Source organism: Notolepis coatsorum, assembly GCF_963971535.1.
Source record: "Notolepis coatsorum genome assembly, chromosome: 17".
NCBI lineage: Eukaryota > Metazoa > Chordata > Actinopteri > Aulopiformes > Paralepididae > Notolepis > Notolepis coatsorum.
The window spans coordinates 52416320-52437483 of NC_140181.1; the positions used below are offsets into that span (position 1 = coordinate 52416320).

Consider the following 21164-nt stretch of genomic DNA (forward strand, 5'->3'; position numbering starts at 1 on the left):
GAAAGTCATGTCGACACAAGCGGACACGCCTACGCATTTCAAACATACTGGTATTCATCGGGGCATGGACAGATATTCTGTTAGACTGCATAGATATGTACATTACAGTTGAGGCATTTAGCAGAGTCACATGCAGCGTTATTTTTGTATCAGCAACATTTGCAAGTAGCCAACATGAGTACTGAGGACAAATGTACTGAGCCTAAGAACAATAACTGAAAATAAAAGCAGCCAACAAGTGGATAAGCACCAAGGACAAGGAAGAACCATCATAAACAGGATATTGCCTATTATGTGCGCTAAATCAGAATACTTGCATATCCCCAAATAATATCCTAATATGAATGCGTCTGTAAACGTTCTGGTAATATAATAATAATAATAATAACGTTATTTGTATAGCACTTTTCATACAGAAATTGCAGTTCAAAGTGCTTCACAGCAGTAACGTAAATACAGGCATAAGATGAGCATAAAGTGCAGACATATAAAACATCATTGGTTACAGATGGCTTGTCGTACAGAACATGTAAGTCGCTTTGGATAAAAGCGTCAGCTAAATGACTAAATGTAAATGTAGATATAAAGCGAGCATAAAAAAAGATTAAAAAAAATAAAAAAGTTGCAGCAAGGTAAAGAAAATCACAGTTTTTCACATTAGGATCTAACATCCCAATAGTCCTCTCTGTTTACGGTTTGATTCAGTTTAAAAATAGGCAGTAATACAAATAATAAAATAGAAGAGTAAAAAAAGTGCAATAAAATTGTTAGTAAAATAGAAAAGACAGTAAAATGATGCAGTACTGTAGTTTTTTTTTAATTTCGATTATAATGGATTATAACATTTTCAAATCGATGCAGTTGAATCGTCACATTAGGATCGATGCATTTCGATGCATCGTTACAGCCCTAGTCAGAACAGGATCAATAAAGGTCCCAGGAACACACACCAAGGTCCGTGTGACTGTTTAGAATAATAATAAAAATGAAAAAAAACTGGAAAGAAAACGAGAAATCTCGTTTTTGGCACTTAGTGGTTGGCTTTGAAAAACGACAAATCTAATTTTTGGTGTTCAATGAGTTAACAGTTGAGTTTCTTTACAAAGTTCAGTTCTAAATGACCTTATAGAACAACAGAGCAGTGCATCGCTCTTAACTTAACAGAGCAGTGCATCGCTCTTAACTTTGAATTTCTTTACAGTTCTAAATTACACTGAACTAAAGTTCAGTTCTAAATTACAACAGAGAAGTGCATCGCTCTTAACTAAATTACAGTGCATAAGAGGTAGTGAGATACAATTTTAACTGATACATGAATTTGACAGGAAGTGCATACAAGTAGGCAGAATAAGAATAGTGCAGGTAAAATACAATTTGTGTCAAGATATCAAGTTTAATTAATTTAAATGCCTGAGTAAAGAGATTTTACTTTGTCTTTTGAAGATATCTAGCGAGTTGGCTTCCCTGATGTTTTTACCTGTTGGTAGTCATTATTATGTAACGACGTGTTACCCTTCTTTCAACTCTCTCCCCTCCTCTTCTCCTCCCCCTCTCCTCCCCAGGGCCGCTGCGACGTCAACATCCGGAACAAGCGGAACCAGACGGCGCTGCAGCTGGCGGTGACACAGGGCCACAGTGAGCTGCTGCTGCTGCTGGTGGCGGAGGGAGCCCACGTTAACGTGGAGGATGAGGATGGAGACACAGCGATGCATGTGGCCCTCAGCCGCGCGCAGCTGGCCAACGCCCCACTCAGCCCGCCGGTGGGCACCAGCAGCACAGAGGAGAGGGGCGAGGGCTCCTCCACACTCTACTGCAGGGTAAGGAGCAGAGCGGTGAGGGGTCCTCCATGTTCTACTGCAGGGTAAGGAGCAGACAGAGGTGAGAGGTGAGGGGTCCTCCATGTTCTACTGCAGGGTAAGGAGGAGAGAGGGGTGAGGGAGGGGGAACGTAGGAGGAGTCTATAATCATAATAATAATAACTTCGTTTTATATAGCGCCTTTCAAAAGACCCAATGTCGCTTTACATAGGGGGGGAAAACAAACAAAAGTAACAAACATAGTGGACAGACACAACATACAAAGTGGTAAATTAGGGGTTAAAGGCCAAGTTGAAGAGGTGGGTTTTGAGGATTTTATTTTTTTAATGAGTCGAGAGTTGGGGCGTTGCGGAGTTCTGCGGGGAGGGAGTTCCAGAGGGTGGGAGCTGCCACACTGAAAGCTCTGTCCCCAAAGGTCCGCAGTCTGGTTCGGGGAATGGAGAGCTGACCAGTCTCTGTAGATCGCAGGGACCGTGACTGAGTGTAGGGGTGGAGGAGGTCAGTGAGGTACTGAGGTGGAGGGATTTGTAAGTGAGCAGGAGGGTTTTGTAGGTGATGCAGGATTTGATGGGGAGCCAGTGGAGGTGGATGAGGGTGGGGGTGATGTGCTGCCAGGGTTTGGTGCGGGTGAGAACCCTGGCAGCTGAGTAGCCAGGGTTCTCACCCGCACCAAACCCTGGCAGCAACCCTGGGGGAGAGAATGGGGGTGATGGGGTGAGGGCTCCTCCACACTCTACTGCAGAGTCTGGTGGAGAGAATAGGAGCAGAGGAGAAAACAAGATGATTCTACTCGAGGTTCCAAAGGTTATGGGGAAAAAAGATTCTGCTTTCCAGGCCTGGAAAGTTTAGGAAAAATGGTACATGAGGTAACAAATAAGGTTTTTGTTTATGTTATTGAAATGTTGTTCATAAAAAACGGCTGAATAACTGATGCAGCTCATCTGCTAGTAGATTTAGGTACCTTTTTGAAGGAATTGTCACAGAACAGTCTTGGTGTTTGATGAGCCAACAAGTCACAGTGTGCAGTGCTTAAAAGATAGTAAGATGGATGGAAGGAGAGTAAACGCAGGTTAAATGAGGAGAAAGGAGCTGGAGAGAGAGATAATGACAGAGGGCAGGAGTAAGGAAGGGTGATGATATGTAGCAGGTTAGGTTGTAGAGAGACAGAGGTGTGTGTGGGTGGGACAGGTGGGTGGGGTTTGAATAAAAGCAGATGGGAGGGAGGATGGGGTAAATAAGGCCACAGCTGGTCAGGTGGAGTGGAAGGGAGATGTGTCTGTGTGAAAACATATCGTAGATATGAGGAAGGCAGATGGGGAACTAGCGCAGGTGGTGAGGTGAGGAGGTGGGAGCTTGTGTTGGGTAAACATTGGGTAGATATGGCAGGACAGTGGTGGGGGAGGGGTCAATAACACAGGGTTTCCATTGGCCATAGCACACGGCAGCCATTTTTCTCTTATGTCAAGGTGGGACCAGGGTCTCATATTCATGTGCGAATATGGCCAGTTGGTCCTAGGATTCCTGGAATATTCCTGGAATTTTGAGAGACGTCACTTTGAAAGAACTCTATGGTGGTTTTTCTTTCCCTACATTGTATGGCAATCCCCCCACCCCCCACCCCACAAGGCCATCTATAGTAGCGGGAAGCAGACTGTTTTAACCCTGGAGGATTTTTCCAAGCTGAGAAAGCGTAAATAAAACCAGGGAGGAAGAGGAATGCAGAGGTCATTGGGAGTCGTGTTGTGAAATAATGGGGTTACAGTGTAAAGGCATTTTCCACGATAAGTCAGGTTGGGAACAATGCGTAGAAAGTGTTCTATTTCCGTTCTTAACACTTTGAGAGCCAGCCGTGTTTTCCTTTTTACCCCCTTGAATGCCCAAATCCACTCCAATGTTAACGTTAATATCGCCTAATCTATGTTTTAAATTATGGCTATGTGTCTAATCTGCCCGTCGCTTATCAAAGACTCATTTTCCAGTCAACATTGTCAAAGCAGATTGTTTTTTTATCGCTTCATTTCAGTTTGATAGCATTTTGAAAATCACTCGTTTTCGTGGAAAAAAAAACACATTCTATGATAATCGTCTTTTACTGGAATATTCTAGAACGTTGTCATTTATCGGCCTATTTATGAATAGTTTTCAAATAAACGCTAGATAATCGATAGTATATGTGTGTGCACGCACGCTCGTGCCGTACGCTGATAATCGCTGCTCTTATTTCCTGATGGCTTTTACAGTCAAAACAGCCATATCACATATAGGGGAAACGCTTATATATCCGTGAAAACGAGTGATTATCCTAAGACTGATAACATAGATTCCTTACCTGAGATCAGATGGTATCCAAATGGTTTATTCCAATTTCCGATCGGCATTCGAAAAAATCGCTCATTTGATTGATCCATCGTGTATACAGTAAAACACATATTCGCCGCGGCACCAAGGCTCCAGAATGAACTCTGGTAGACCCCGGTTACATCAGTGAGAAGTAAAATGTGGAGTCAGAAATCCTTTCTCCCATTCAGTTTCATTGAGTCCAATCCAAAAGGGTGATTTACCATCTGGGAGACGATAGGGGGCGCTTTTTTCACATCTGAGCGCCTGGGGTGACTGGATCTCCAACGGTAGGCTCGCTTGATGCAATATGATTTCAGATCGCTAATAATTTTTTTTTTTAAACGAGTATTCTCGTGATGGGCATTCAACCCGCGGGGGGTAAACCCGAGAAATCTCGGGCGTGGCATCTAAAGTGTTAAGCACGGAATTTAGAATGTCTCTATGCACAGAAAAATCTGGATTTATCACACGTGCGTACACAGGTCCTACGCACACCTGCAAGTACTCTGTGTTGATAAATGCCACTTGTTCTACGCTCCGCGCTCGTGCACGATTTTAAGTATTTGCATATAGAACCGCCCGTAATTAACCATTATACGGTAATGAAACACCCCCATGAAATGTGGAAAAGTGGACTAAACCGAGCGAACGCGTGGGAGAAATACGCGACAGGCTGACAGACGTGTACTGTACACGCTACATGGTGATGTCGGATATGATATCTATTAACTTCCTAAAGACCATTGCTGCCTGGGCAGCGCAAACACTAATAAAGACCGTTAACCACTGTTTGGCGTTGGTGTCATTAATAATAACCATGCTGGAATATGAATGCCCTTTTTCGTTTCGTTCTTTTAAGGTTCGATTACCCAGGGATTAAAGTTCTCCGTCAATTTGATTCCAAATCGCGACGGATTTTCCGTAATTTTTCTACCTGCATGGTTTAATATGATTTGTAGAAACATAAAATCTATTTTGATGTCGGCATTAGGTATAGCCTATATAAATTATATATGCATAGCCTACATTATGCAACAGTAATTTGCGCATAACGCAGCATGGCACAGACATGTCACGCGGAGCCCCGCGAAGCCTGCATACAGTAAACTAACTTGATCGTTAATATAACTGTTGTCCTTGTATCTTTACGCTTATGAAAACATTTAATAATATTTATAGGCTATAGGCCCTCGTTTGGCCTATTCTCAAATGGCTAGACCCAGTATAGCCTATATCATATTATGTCTCCAAGGAATCGTGGGGCTCTGGGGAATAAAGGTTGGGAACCCCTGCTATAGCCTATCCTTTATAACAGGGGTGCCCAACCTTTTTTGAACCAAGATCTACTTTTTAATTTACCACCTAGCCGAGAGCTACAGTACCAGCCAAAATTGTACCTACTCTTGGCTAGTATTAGTATTAATAGTATTAGTAATACCCATTCAATATGCACATGACAGAACATATTATATGGCATATAATATTTTCTGTCATGTGCATATTGAATGGGTATATAATATAATATGATATTTTATATATCATTGTAACGGTGTAGTGTAGCAATTACAAGAATGACGAGACTAACTTCTCATGTCGGGCATGCAGGCAGCATGACCCATTTATTTCACACTCTGCATACACAGACAACACACACACTTAATTCAATGGGCATGAGAAAACATGAGTTTACATTGCCAAAGCAAAAGTGGAACAATACAATCAAAACAAAAATTATATATGTACAATTAAAAGGGAATAGGAATGATGTGTAAACAGAGCTGTCACATTGCAACTGACAATCACGATACTTGAATTTTGAACTTCGATACGATACCTTGTAAAGTATCGATATTCGATACCATTTTCAATACCACAGGGAAAAATGTTAAATCTTAAAATGTAAAAAAAATATAAATAAAAATAAATATATATATATATATATATATATTTTTTCTTTTTTTTTTTTTTTTATATTTTTTTTTTTATTTAACAAAATTTTGCTTTTGTTGCTGGTCGATTCTCCTCAGCTTCTCTCTGGTACTATAAGAGAAGATAAATATAACACTTTTAAAACCCTTTGTTTATCTTTAGATCAGACATTCAAAATAACTAAATGATCTAATCTTAGAAATTAAGTAAAGTTAATAGTACTGCATGTTAAGCATAACAGATTGATTGATTGAACATTTTATTAACAGATTGCAGAATGGGTACAATACAGTATGGCTCAATACACACAATTGTTAAGGGGAGGCAGACCAGAGAAAGACTTTCATCAGGGTCCCCCATTTTCAATTCATCATAACATTTGACATACAGATAAACAGTACTGTTACATCCAGCCATTTATGACATACAAGATATACAGTACTGTTTAAGAGACAGAGTTTCTAAAAGAGAGTATATACAGTTAATTTACTTCTGACCATTATAGTCAAAGTATTTTCCTATGAACTGAAACTCATAAGACCACATAAGGCTAGCATCATTCAGTTACAGCTATATTGGCCAACATTAAATAAAAAATAAAATAAAAAATGTTATTTTTATTTTAATATTTTTTTAATAATAGAATTTTATTAATCGAGATCTACTTGAAATCAGCCCACGGTCTACCTGTCGATCGCGGTCGACTGGTTGGGCACCACTGCTTATAGGCTATTTTATTTACAGTAGTCTATTTATGATTTGTTTCCATAGCCGGTCTCAGTTATGCTGTGGCTGAGATGGGTCGGGATTAATGAAGCTGATAGACTGCTTCTCGGCTACGAATTAAAGCCACGATTGAAAATAATGTACTTCCTTCTTGACAATAGCATATACTATAACAATAATACGAGAGCATACAAGAACAATGAATCTCACTGCCATGTAGCCTACGCCATGTATAGCCTGCCTATGTGATCAATACAAATGTGAACTTGAATTCCATCATCATATTTATATGTTGCTTCTGTCCACTATGTTTGTTACTTTGTTATTTTTTTCCCCTATGTAAAGCGACCTTGGGTCTCTTGAAAGGCGCTATATAAAATGAAGCTATTATTATTATTATTATTATTATTATTATTATTATTATTATATATTATTATTATTATTATTATTATTATTATTATTATTATTATTATTATTATCATTATCACGTCTGTGCGGGAGCTCACAAATAGACTGTTAGTCTCAGTGAAGTTTCAACAGAGATCATCTATTCTAACCAACAAATTGAAGTAGAAAGCATTTCATTGTGACCAATCTTATTTGGAAACATGACACACAAAATAATAGTATTTCGCTTTTTATTTTAAACAATATTTAATCGCGTTTGGAGGTGGGTGTTCTGCGTCTGCCCCGCCCCCCCCCCCCCCCCCCCCCGCCCCACGTGCCAAACAAGCAGGCCAACCTCTTGTTTGTGCGTGAGCCCGTTATAATTACACTACTGTCGCTATTTTACAATTAAACAATTTTACACTGATATTAACTATAATGAATTACGGGTCATACCGAACACGTCAGTCAAACTAATGCACAGAAGCTTATTTCCGCGTTGCAGTATTCATATTCTACCGCTGGGCGCCAGGTACGCATGCTCTGAGCTATGCGTAGATATACGCGCAAAGTCAAGCACACGTTCAAATTGATAAGTCCCACACTTTGCTTTGAAATGATCGTACGCACGGGTTACGCACATATCTGAGTACGCACCATTGATAAATGAGGGCTCAGGTGTTTGGGCTGGACTGAAGGGGTTAAATTAGGCAAGAGAAGCTGGGTTTATTATATCAAGATGTCTGTGTATCTCAACAGCGCGGAACACGCCAGTCGCTCTAAAACCGCACATGCCAACGTCACCACACAGCACGTCGGGAACAGAAGCGTCCACCGACCGGCACATGCGTTATGTTAACGGCATTAAGCGAGATAAGATAAGTACATTAATAATCCCAGTGGGGAAATTGGGTTGGCGGCGGTGGCAGGCAAAGCCTTTCGGAGAACGGAGCCGGCTTCTGCGGTGTAAAGACAAAGGTCAGAGGATGAGAGAGTAAGACAGAGCGCTGGAGGGGAGGGTGAAGAGGGCGTGGAGTGCAGGAGAGAGGGGAGGGGAGGTGCCGCGTGGTGGCAGGAGTCGCTGCAGGCAGAGGAGGGAGGCACGGCGTTCTGTGGAGGTGAGTCGGGCAGGAGAAGGAGTTCAGGCTGTCGTATGGGGATTTTTTGGGGCAGGACATTTGAATGAATAGACAACTATATTCCTTCATCATATATTTTTAACTAAGAGTCAAATAAAAGCATAAGATGTATCAAATATTCTATTGCTGGACATAGATGTTAGTGGGCTTCATGGAATGAAATACACCATTATGGGGCTTTTTATACAATGATACATCTTCAGCTTTTAAGTAAGGAATATTATGGATATTTCTCCCCCTACATAGTGCAGCTTTGAGTGGAGTAGAGCAGTGGTTCTCAACTGGTCTAGCCTCGGGACCCAACATTTTCCTTAGTCATTAAGTTGTGACCCAAAATTTTGAACCACTATGATTTATGTAAAAAAAAAATTGCAGTAATACGCAATCTTTCAAAACATGAAATAAACACAAAAAAGTGCAACAAAAGTGCAACTATTGCTAAAAATGAAATAAAAGAATAATAAATAATATATGCTTCTTAGCAGATTTCTTAGCTTAACATAACAGACCTAAATTTGGGGGAACTAATGGGATAACTGAGTTTGCAACAAAAGTGCAACTAGGGCTAAAACCCAATGAAATAAAATAATAATAAATAATATGCTTCTTAGCAGATTTCTTAGCTTATCATAACAGACCTAAGTTTGGGGGAACTAATGGTAAATGGCTGCTTTTTTATATAGCGCTTTTATCCAAAGCGCTTTACAATTTGTTACTCACATTTTACCCATTCACACACCGATGGCGGAGGCAACCATGCAAGGTGCCAACCTGCTCATCGGGAGCAATTAGGGGTTAAGTGTCTTGCTCAAGGACACATCGACACGCTGCCTGGGAGGAGCAGGAATCGAACCGGGAACCTCCGGATTGCCAGACGACTGCTCTACCTCCTGAGCCACTGTCGCCCCTAATGGGATAACTGGGGTTGCAACAAAAGTGCAACTAGGGCTAAAAACCCAATGAAATTAAATAATAATAATAAATAATTATGCTTCTTAGCAGACTTCTTAGCTTAACATAACAGACCTAAGTTTGGGGGAACTAATGGGATAACTGGGATTGCAATAAAAGTGCAACTAGGGCTAAAAACCCAATGAAATAAAATAATAATAAATAATATGCTTCTTAGCCTTAGCTTAACATAACAGACCTACGTTTGGGGGAACTAATGGGATAACTGGGGTTGCAACAAAAGTGCAACTAAGGGCTAAAAACACAATGAAATAAAATAATAATAATAATAAATAATATATCCTTCTTAGCAGACTTCTTAGCTTAACACTTTGGTTGCCTTGGGTTAAATTAATGATATACCATAGGTTGCCGGCTCTATTTGTCTATGGAGAAGTACCCCTTCTTTGCATGGCTATAACTTTTTAAATTCTATTGCTACATTGCCATTATTAGGGCCCATTCAAAGTCCTATATGTATTGTTCATTGTGTAGCAACGTTAAACTTTTTCATTCACATATTCATAGTAAAGTATGGTCTAATGTATAAGTATGTTTTCATCTCTTTCTGCAGCTTTCTCCAGAACGTGATCTATAGCCCCAAATGCATTATATTGATGATGCAATACAGTTTTATGGCAATCAGCGCGATATAAAAAATTCCAACTAGACGTACTTCTAGAAGTTACTACACGTCATCTGATGTTGACCGGATGGGCTAGGGGGCGTTTATAATTCCGTGGGCAGCGTTATACCAATCATCTAATGTGGGTCAAATGTTGATAATAGCAGTTAGTATCGAAGACGGTAACGTTACACGCTGAAACTCACCCCAGTCTCCGCGCGCCGTTGGGCGATCATCGTCGAGTTGAAATCTTATCATTATGGGATGTAAATTTACCCGGTCCATCTCCAGCTTGTATAATGGTATATACGTCCAAATCATGTTGTTTATCGAGTTATTGGCAATCGATCACTGTGTAGTGTGACGAGCCAGAGTCGCGGGACCTATAGCGAGCGCCGGAAGTACTACGGTCGTCTAGGACAACCTCTATTCAACATCCTGTTTGGCGATTGCGCCGATCGGCCACCAGATGGCGCTCCTGAACCGCCAGAGAGCTCAGTGGGTCCTGCTGGTGGATCTCAGGCCAGCGGAGGGGACAAATGAATCCGATCGCAGATTTTTGAAATATTGATATAAGGACGCTGTACAGCGTCCCCCGGCAACTTGAGCATGGCCAGCAATGACGTGAAAAGACGTTTCATGGCAGTCAAAGTGTTAACATGCAGGGAACTAATGGGATAACTGGGGATGATGTTTGCTCCTGACAAGAGTCTCAAAGTCTGGGGTGATGGTAGACAAAGCAACTCTGAGGTCATGCTCAATGTCCAATCTGTTCCCCCACTTTGTCTTCAGCTGGACCAGAGCTGAGAAGCCACTTTCACAAAGATAGGTAGTGAAAAAAAAAAAAAAAAAACTTTTTTTTTTACTTTTTTTTTTTTTTTTTTTTTTAACACACATCCGCGACCCACTCAAAATGGCCCCGCGACCCACTTTTGGGTCGCGACCCACCAGTTGAGAAACACTGGAGTAGAGGATGAGAGATTGAGGCCATTAACTCAAGTTTTCAAGTTCCTTTAATAGTTGTCATACAGAAGTACAGAATACTTTTATACAAAATGCTTCTTACTGTTACGCTCCAGAGACTGTGCAAGACAAGATAAGTATGAAATAAAATAACATAGTATAGCATGTAAATTAGAAGTAAAAAAAGAAATGAGGTCACAGTGTTCAGTTTAGACATATGTACAATGTTCGATGCAGAATAGACGTAACTGTGTTACCATATAATATACAATACTGTGCAGTGTACTAATATACAATACTATATAGTGCAAGGCAGAAATGGGATGAGGTGCAATTTAGGTACAATTTACAGTAGGTGTACGAGTTGTAGTGCAAATCCTTTATCAATAAATATAAAGTGTGTTTGTGTCTTTGTTGCTGTTGAGTGAGCTACAAATACAACACAGATAGTTTACTGATATACATTTTCCTTATTGATAGATTCAGATCACGTTGCAGGTGTTTTGTAGTAGTAGTAGTAGTAGTAGTAGTTTGATGATTGCTGGCCCTGATATGATGATGGCATCATTGAAGGACATCCTTACTGGTCTGCATGACCCCAAATACTGCAGCTCTTCTCAACGATACCTGGGCACCTGCCAAGGTGTGTGTGTGTGCGTGCGTGCGTGCGTGCGTGCGTGCGTGTGTGTGTGTGTGTGTGTGTGTGTGTGTGTGTGTGTGTGAGAGAGAAAAAAATGCATGTGTACAAAATGGCAGCTCCATTTTTGGCAGTAACCATTCTCTTTTTCCACCTAAACGATTCACCAAAATGTGTTTCTGACTAAATCTTAGGCGAGATTATAGGATATGCAATGGCTGGATCTGAATTCATATTTGATCTGCAACGCCTAGTTTGATCTTAGCCCGGCGTTGGGAAGCAGCAGCTCATTTGCATTTAAAGCTACAGACACAGAAACAGCCACGAGAACAGGACTGAAACAGAGGTGTAGAATGAGGCTGCTAGAATGCATCATCTTCTGACCTCAGAAACATATATTAATTTGTTGAAAAGGAGTATGTGACCTTTAAGTGGGCTCAGGGAGTGATAGCACTTCTTGGCCAACAATGCCATCCTGCTGTAATCTTTTTAGCTGAGCTTGAGCACATTCCAACTCCCTTGTCTCCTTTCTCTGCCTGTGCAGTCCCCCCCCCCCCCTCTCTCTCTCTCTCTCTCTCTGTCTCTGTCTCTCTCTCTCTACTCTGTCTCTTGCCATCTACACTATAACAGTTCTGTCTGATTTTCTCACTGCCTTGTTGAATACAAACCACATTTATCAATCTTTATTGAGTTCAATTATTTAATTTCTGTAACACAAAGGTACTCTCCTCCTCTCCGCCTACAGCTAAGCAGCTCAGGTCTCCTGGGGAACACAGAGCTGAGTGTGGGAGCAGCCATTGCCTGTTTCCTAGCGCAGGAAGGGGCTGACATCAACTACGCCAACCACAAGGGGAAGAGCCCGCTGGACCTGGTGGCCGACAGCGCCGTGCTGCAACTGATCAAGAGCTTCTCTGAGAAACACCGGTACTACACCCACGATTCCTCCAAAGCAGTCTGCTCTTTCTAGTTAAATCAATTCAAAATGGAAACGGAAGGTTTATTGGTCAATTCAATTACTAAAATAAAGATATTGGTCCTCATTCTCGAATGTACTTACGAGAAAGTTACAAACTAATTTTCTCGTAACTCCACTTATGAACTTCTCTGGCCGATTTTGGCATTCTCAAACGGTTTTCTGAGATTCACTCGTAGCTAAGAACAGGATTTACAAATGCGGAAAAGCAGTTGTAGATAGGACAGACTGGTGTGCGCCTGTGTTGTTAAGGGCTTCATTTGGGAGAAATCATTGGTGATTGCGTTCACGTCGATTCTACAGACGTAATAATGAATACGACAATATTTTGTATCATTAGCAATTACGTTTTACATTTATAGTCATGACTCAACGAGGCATGGTAATGTCCGAAAATAAATAAAAGCACTCAATACACAAACACTGCAAATGACTAAATGATAAATAAATAAATAAGAACTAAACTCAATCACGTGGATATAGTTATAGTGGAATAGAATGGACACATCTACATTCTGCTCTCAGCATATCCCATTCCTTTAATGTAGGCTATATATTTGTTGTATTAATATTCCATATACCGTCTTGTTCTCTATTTTTATTATTTATTGTTGGTTTTATTTATTTTGTAGATTGCTTAGTGTGCACAGTCACACATCGTAAGAGCCAGTGGAGAAACATTCCACTGCGCATCTTACTGTTCACAAGTTGAACCCACACAAATGACAACAGACACAAAGGATAAGTTTAACAGATTCCATATAAATCTATAGTTTATTAGCAACGATGCAGCAGCCTGATCTGCAGGCGGCTTGGTGAGGATACATACGGAGCTGCACGCTCCTGGGCAGCTGCGCTCAGCGCGCACACACACACACACACACACACACACACACACAATATGGTATATCTACTGCTGCTGGAAGATTGTGATAGCTGATTGTGCACTGAGGACCAGTACCGTGACCATGCGGAATTACGGACCTATTCGCAGAGAGCGATGAGTACCTACCAAGACCTGTGCAATACCCTGGAGCCAACACTGAGGAGCCAGACCAGACGCTCAAACCCTGTGCCACCACACATCCAGGTACTGTCCACCTTGGGCACGTGCTCATCAAGGCACCCTCCCCAGATGGGTTTCCATATCAACAGAAAGCAATGCCACTCCATCAACGTTTACATCATCTGCGACACCTAGAACCACCTGCTCAGCGTGGTCTCATGCTTCCCAGGAGGTGTACATGACTCCTACATCTTACAGAACAGATCTGTGGGTGTGCACCTCGAGCAAGGAGATGCTGGAGACGCATTCCAGCAACAGTAGGCTTCTATTATTCGAATGACTTGTTTTATTTATTTATCGTTCCACCGTCGAGCGCATCTGACTGCTGAAAAGGCGCTGGATGTCACCTCAGACAACCCTGAGCCCGATGTTCCTTTTCACTTCAGCCGCTGTGCGCTCCTCTCCTGACACCATGTTAAACTCCCCTGTTATCTTGTCCCATGACACTTTTTTTGGGTGGCCTTGTCAAGATGTCATGTTTTACAGTATGACTTACTACTATAGGGTCTTTATACCTGTATCATTGTACATGTACACATTAATACTACAACTCTGTACATGCATCTGATGAGCACTTTTACTCAGTAGTATTTATATATTTTATACCCAGTTTAATCATCTGTGCATTGTTACTATTGCACTTACATTTTTACTCTGGTTAGATGCCAAACTTATTTTCGTTGTACTATGCTGTATAATGACAATAAATGTGAATCTAATCTAATAAAATTTTGATCAGTCGCAAATTGTTTTCGCGCTACAGTACCTGTTGAATCTGTTTGCACACGGTCCTGTGGCCTATAAGGAGCTGGCGGGGCCTTTCTGTATGCAAATTCAGGTGTACGAGAACGCACTTTCAGTTTAAGAATGAGTGACGTTCTTTATTCAGGGGATTGCAGCTGAGAACACTCTGGCCATTTACAAACACCTTTTCACGTGTTCCGGTATCCGGAGGAGATCTATCATAAGTTTCCTCTTACGAACTTCTTACGAGGTTATTTACGAGGAAACTTATGAGAATGTTCGAGAATGAGGTCCATTGTTCATACAGTAGGTTGGATAGGACAGCCTCTCGGTGTTAGGAATGCCCGTTTGTCCTCCATGATGGAAGAGACACCGTTTGCTATGTGCAAAACTATGTTTACGGTGCGTTGATAAATGAGAAATATGTAATAAATTGTTGTTGTATTACTGGATCTTAAACAAGTCGCAGTGGAACAGTAATATGCTTTTATTTATCATGTTTTACCTACTCTATCACTGCACAGAAATTATTTCAAAAGTGATTACCATGGTTATAGGTCATGTGTAATATGTTATAGGTAATATGAGGACCCCAGGAAGACTAGTGGTCATTCATTTGATAGCTAATGGGGATCCTAATAAAACACATGGGCAGCCATGTTGGAAGAAAGACAACTACACAAACATCCCATGCAAGGCCTCTATTAGTCATGAATCAAGCCTAGCCCAGGTACTGTGTTATTGACCTGGGGTGTTGTCTGGTCTGCAGGTTACAGAGGCTACAGGCCATCACGTGTGGCCAGGGCCTGAGCAGCGCCAGCCTGCGGCGGGTCCACACCACACCCAACACCATGACCAACCTGGCCCTGCCCACCCCGCCTGGGCCCAGCGAGTGCCTCATCTGTTCCGACCTGGCTCTGCTAGTCCTCTTCTGCCCCTGTCAGCACAGCGTGGCGTGCGAAGGTTGGTACTGTTGGAGGGTGGGGTGCTGTGTGTCGGGTGGGGGTGGGTAGAGTTGTTGGGTGGGGTGCTGTGTGTCGGGTGGGGGTGGGTAGAGTTGTTGGGTGGGGTGCTGTGTGTCAGGTGGGGGTGGGTAGAGTTGTTGGGTGGGGTGCTGTGTGTCTGGTGGGGGTGGGTAGAGTTGGAGTGTGGGGTGCTGTGTGTCGGGTGGGGGTGGGTAGAGTTGTTGGGTGGGGTACTGTGTCGGGTGGGTGGAGTTGGAGGGTGGGGTGCTGTGTGTCTGGTGGGGGTGGGTAGAGTTGTTGGGTGGGGTACTGTGTGTCGGGTGGGTGGAGTTGGAGGGTGGGGTGCTGTGTGTCGGGTGGGGGTGGGTAGAGTTGTTGGGTGGGGTGCTGTGTGTCGGGTGGGGGTGGGTAGAGTTGTTGGGTGGGGTGCTGTGTGTCGGGTGGGGGTGGGTAGAGTTGGAGTGTGGGGTGCTGTGTGTCGGTGGGTGGAGTTGGAGGGTGGGGTGCTGTGTGTCTGGTGGGGGTGGGTAGAGTTGTAGGGTGGGGTGCTGTGTGTCTGGTGGGGGTGGGTAGAGTTGTTGGGTGGGGTGCTGTGTGTCGGGTGGGGGTGGGTAGAGTTGTTGGGTGGGGTGCTGTGTGTCGGGTGGGTGGAGTTGGAGGGTGGGGTGCTGTGTGTCGAGTGGGGGTGGGTAGAGTTGTTGGGTGGCGTGCTGTGTGTCAGGTGGGTAGAGTTGTTGGGTGGGGTGCTGTGTGTCGGGTGGGTGGAGTTGGAGGGTGGGGTGCTGTGTGTCGGGTGGGGGTGGGTAGAGTTGTAGGGTGGGGTGTTGTGTGTCGGTGGGGGTGATATATGCATGCATGTACGTATGGAACCAGGGATGCACCGAAACCAATAATAACTAAACCAGGTTAAAATAGGAATCGGGATCAGAGAATTTCCCCAAATCCAATGGCAAGAGCATTGTGTAACATGTCAGAAATCAAAGCAATTTTTTTTTGCATTTTCACACATATGAGGTTAGATCTCTTTAGTAGAGACAATTTATTAAATCTCAAATAATTTTGTCCAGCAAACCCAAACTAATGGTCTATGTCTATATTGGTCAGTAATAGTAATGCATATGCTCTTGGTATTGGCTGTAAAGTGTAGTGCTCAAAATTGGCATCAGTGGGGAAAGATTTGTAACGTTATCAGGACATCCCTATAAAAACAAACAAGAAAACATGTTTTTTTAATGTCTTTTAATGGCTGTGTGAGGTATGCAATGTGTTTGTTTTTATGTTTGCTGACCCTTCATCCCTCTTTTCTATCAGAGTGTGCCCATCGAATGAAAAAATGCATCAAATGCCAGGTCACAATCACTAAGAAAATCAGACAAGGTAACACCACCACCTGTCATTTGCACTCATTTGTTTGTTGGATTATTTTTATTTTATATATACTGCGAAACATAAGATCACTCTATGAATCTTAAGCATTCATTATTTTTGACAACAAAACTTTTTTTCTAGAAATGTACCTGATGATGAAAACGATCAACTTAATGTCTTTCATTCCTAGGACTATTCCGCTGTTGAAAAATTACACTACTAATTGATTTGCATCATTACTGTTATTGCCGACTTAAGTCTCAGGTCCTTAATGCTTTTAATTCGCCTCAGGGCAATGAAATCCTCCAGTTCTCTTGGGGGCAGCAAAGGTTTCGTTCAACACTCTCACATGGCTGTATTATCTCCTCCTCCAGACCAGACGGAGGTGGACTGCAGCCCCGGCACAGAGAACTCTGAGCAGCACAACCTGCTGGAGCAGTTGCAATCTCGCTACCGGCAGATGGAGGAGCGCATCACCTGTCCCATCTGCATCGACAACCACATCAAGCTGGTGTTCCAGTGTGGACACGCCTCCTGCATTGACTGCAGCGCCGCGCTCAAGACCTGCCCCATCTGCCGGCAGACCATCCGCGAACGCATCCAGCTCTTCGTCTGACGCAGGCTGCCCTCCTTTCATAACCACCCTCCCCTGCCCACCTCCCAAGGTTTAAAGGAGCCAGAGAGAGAGAGAGAGAGGGGGGACAGCTCTCATCATTTGAACAATTAGCAACAAGTTAGCCTGGCCAGTGACCCCTGTACGTCTGCCAGTCAGACCTTCCCACTCGTCTGTCCGTGGCGCCCGGCCACCAGACCATGTGTTGCTTTACTACATGACACTGCATTGGCGTTAACAGAGAGACCGGCCACCAGACCATGTGTTGCTTTACTACATGACACTGCATTGTTGTTAACAGAGAGCCCAGCTACATTGGACAAGCGGCTCTTCTGTTTTCCGGTTACATTGACTTTTTCCATTTCCCACAAGTGTCTCTCTCTCTCTCTCTCTCTCTCTCTCTCTCTCTCGCTCTCTCACGCGCATGCAGGGTAAGGGAAGGAACGCGCCCATCATGCCGGCTTTTATTTTTCGCCATCTCATTTCCAACATGGGAAAGATGTTGGAAGACATTTGTTTGTTTTTTCCCCCTTGCCTGGCTTGGAAGCGGTTGAGGGCGAACAGCCTACAGTCTCACAGACTCTCATTGGTGCACAAGCAGGAAGTCTGCAAACAGAAGCTTACACAAAGGGGTTGTGTACCCCCCCCCCCCCCCCCCCCCCATCTTAAAATAATTCTCATCTTTGCTGCTTTAAGTGGATGTCTGTTACCCCTACCCATCGTTTCTGCCTGTCTCACCTCCCCCGTTTACAAGGCTGAAGAGAAACGGTCCCAATTCCTACCCCGCCCCACTGTATAACCTGTGAATTACGTTTGCTCTCTCCTTTGTATCAATCTCTTTGTAATCAGTGTTAGTCTCTGGAGAGGGTGATGGTATACATAAAGGCTCTCTTGGTGTAGTCCCCAACCACTCGCCTGTATGCAAGGGGGAAAATACACACTATATATGCATGAGTATATGCATATTGTAAAGCTGAAAAATTACTGTTGTCGTGGGTGTTTTTTTTTTTTACATTTGTGGTTTTTAATGTACCAGTAATTAGTACAGATTTTTATTTATGTGCGAAAGGTGTTATTATTTAGTTATGTCTGTTTGTTTTCCGTTTGCTCAGCAAGAAAAAATATTAGAAATTTCGTTTTTTAATTTGTGCTGAAACTCACCCCAAGCCTATGTCCTCTACTCAGGGTATCAAATGATTGAAAGCACTTGTGATATCCAAACGGTTTAAAAGTACCCTCCTCTCCAAATAATACTACATTACCACCCAAGACAGCTGGCTAAGCAGCAGAAGAAAAACTTGACCCCCCCCCCCCCCTTAATGATTTCTGCCATGAATGTTTATGTTCAGTGGTTTCTGCAACAAAAGGGAAAATGCTTTTTCCGCAAACAAGCAAATAAACACAACGCTGAGAGAAAAGAAAGAAAGATAATAATTTCCATTCATACCATCACCCACAAGTTTAGTATTTTATTGTGATTTGAGTGTAAAGTTGTTCACAGCCCTCTTGAGGCCTGGCCTCTGGCTGAGGAGTCTTGTCAGTCCTCTTCTTGTGCAGCTTGTGTTGCACAGGTGGGGGCGTTCACACTAACTCAACGCATATGTTTAGGAGAAATAAGTATGGACTTGTGTTAAAAACACAACTCAATGTCTGCAGGCGTTTGGGGTTTTAAGGAAAGATATTTCCTGTCTTTTATTTATCAAACAGATGTATTGTAAAAAATTTAATAAAAAATAAGTAAAAAAATTATTTAATTAGAAGGGCAAAAAAATGCGTGGTGTTGCAGCTGTCGCTATACATGTGTCTCTCATCCTAGTAGGATTTAGACCCCCGTTCCCCTCGTCTGTGTTTCTTTGGCAAGCATTCTGGATTGTACATCGTTTTCATCCATTGTAACGGTTTGGTTTTGTTTTCTGAAGGGCTTATATTATAAGAAAAAAAAAGTATCTATTTTAATCTTTATAAATTTTTTTCTATGATGAGAAAAGTTCCACATGAGTTATTTTTTTTTTTTTTTTTTAGGTTCCAAGTTTTGGGAGAGCCAATGTTTAGGATGTACATTTGAATGTCGGGAGGGGAGAAAAATGTGTCCTGTCTTACTCTTGCCTTTTTATGTGGAAAGGTTGTAAAGATGTTTTAAAAAGAGAATGAGACGGAGAGGCTACAAGAGGTTTTAACCACAAGGTTTACTTTGAGGAAAGTACTATTACACCAGTGCCAAATCGCATGAGGATGTGCACGGGAATGCACGCCCTAGTTACTCTAGAAACACTATGCTAAACCTTACCCAAGCCTATGAGAGGTGTAAGGTTTCTGAACATCAACTAAACTAACACAGACTGTAGTAGCAGCTCAAACATTGCAGCGTAATATCTATATTGTTTTTTCTTAAGTTCCAGAAGATGGAGCCTTATATGAATTGAATTGAAAATTGAAAATGGGGGACCCTGATGTAAACAAGACAAACGTCTTTCTCTGGTCTGCATCCCCTTAACAATTGTGTGTATTGAGCCGTACTGTATTGTACCCATTCTGCAATCTGTTAAATAAAGTTTTCATTCATTCATATCAGCAGACTCAGTTATTGGTCTTAGAAGTTTGAGCTTGGATGACAATGTGATGAAGCTAGTTACTATCGTGTAGCTCTAGTTCTCTGAATCTCCTAGTCCTCTCCTGATTGAAAACTGATCTCGGTCAGTTCTAAAACATTAATGTTATCAACCCCATAATATATACATACATAAACAGTATTTATATATTTTTGTCTTTGATTTTATTAAAGATTTTTAACGACACTATTAATCAAGGGACACATTTCTTGCAGCAATTTGGAGACCACAAAAGATTGTCCTCTGGTGTTCTGAGTCTGGTTCAGTGGGTGGTGGGCGCAAAGCCAATAATGTTTCAAAGAATTGGGGATGTGTTATTTTTGTGTGCTTGTGGAGATTTTCCCAAGTGGTTTTAGGGGGGAAACAGTACTAAGAAATACTATTAAAGCAACACATGTTACTATTGGTGTTTGTGCAGTACAGCTCTCGGGAGTTCTGATGTTGGCCTTACTGTCCATTCCTCCTTTGTTGGTGTTTTTTCAGTTGTATTCTGTACAAAAATATTTTGCAATAAATATGGAACTGTTTTATAAGGAGCTGGTGTTGGGTGATTATCAAATGACGATGTGGCATTTGTTATGCTCATGTTCGCTTTGTAATTGACATTCTGTAGTTCCTTCTACAAGTTCATTCAGTTTCTTCCATTTAGAAAACAAAATACATGAGTTATACCACTGACGAAATACCCTGTGTGTGTATTTTACGATGTAGCCTATTTATTTGCAACGCCATACCAGAAGCTGCAGCAGGTAGTTTTGAGAAGAAAAAATTACTGCTACAATAACTAGTTACAAATGCTTGAATATTGTTCATAATCTTGACACATAAAACAAAAACACCCTTTGAAACAAAGTGAACCAACTTTGCTCTTAGAGGATGTTTCTTTGAAACAAAGTAAATGGTAAATGGTGCATTTATATAGTGCTTTTATCCAAAGCGCTTTACTATTTTGTTCCTCACATTCAACCATTCACTCACATTCACACACTGACTGCAGAGGCAACCATGCAAGGTGCCAACTTGCTCATCGGGAGCAATTATGGGTTAAGTGTCTTGCTCAAGGACACTGCCTGGGAGGAGCAGGAATCTAACCGGGAACCTTCCGATCACCAGATGACTGCTCTACCTCCTGTCGCCCCCTCTAACATAATTGCTCTTAGAGGATGTTTCTTTGAAACAAAGTGAACCAATGTTGCTCTTAGAGGATGCTTCTTTGAAACGAATTGTCAAATTGTACCAACATTGCTCTTAGAGGATGCTTCTTTGTATGGTAAAGGTGATGGGAGGGTAGGAACGCCACAGTTCAAACTCC

General features: G+C 42.2%; 1 protein-coding gene across 3 annotated transcripts in view; it reads left to right on the forward strand.

The window, feature by feature from the left end:
- The window catches only part of mib2 (MIB E3 ubiquitin protein ligase 2), a 185510-nt gene extending 165125 nt beyond the window's left edge, over positions 1 to 20385 (forward strand). For all 3 annotated transcript variants that reach the window (XM_084332644.1, XM_084332643.1, XM_084332645.1), the window contains 5 exons: positions 1563 to 1817; positions 12260 to 12438; positions 15067 to 15260; positions 16574 to 16639; positions 17005 to 20385. In XM_084332644.1, the coding sequence (XP_084188770.1) occupies positions 1563 to 1817; positions 12260 to 12438; positions 15067 to 15260; positions 16574 to 16639; positions 17005 to 17246 (936 nt within the window). In that variant the 3' untranslated portion in view covers positions 17247 to 20385. The remainder of the gene's footprint in view (positions 1 to 1562; positions 1818 to 12259; positions 12439 to 15066; positions 15261 to 16573; positions 16640 to 17004) is intronic.
- The last annotated feature ends 779 nt before the right edge of the window (positions 20386 to 21164 follow it).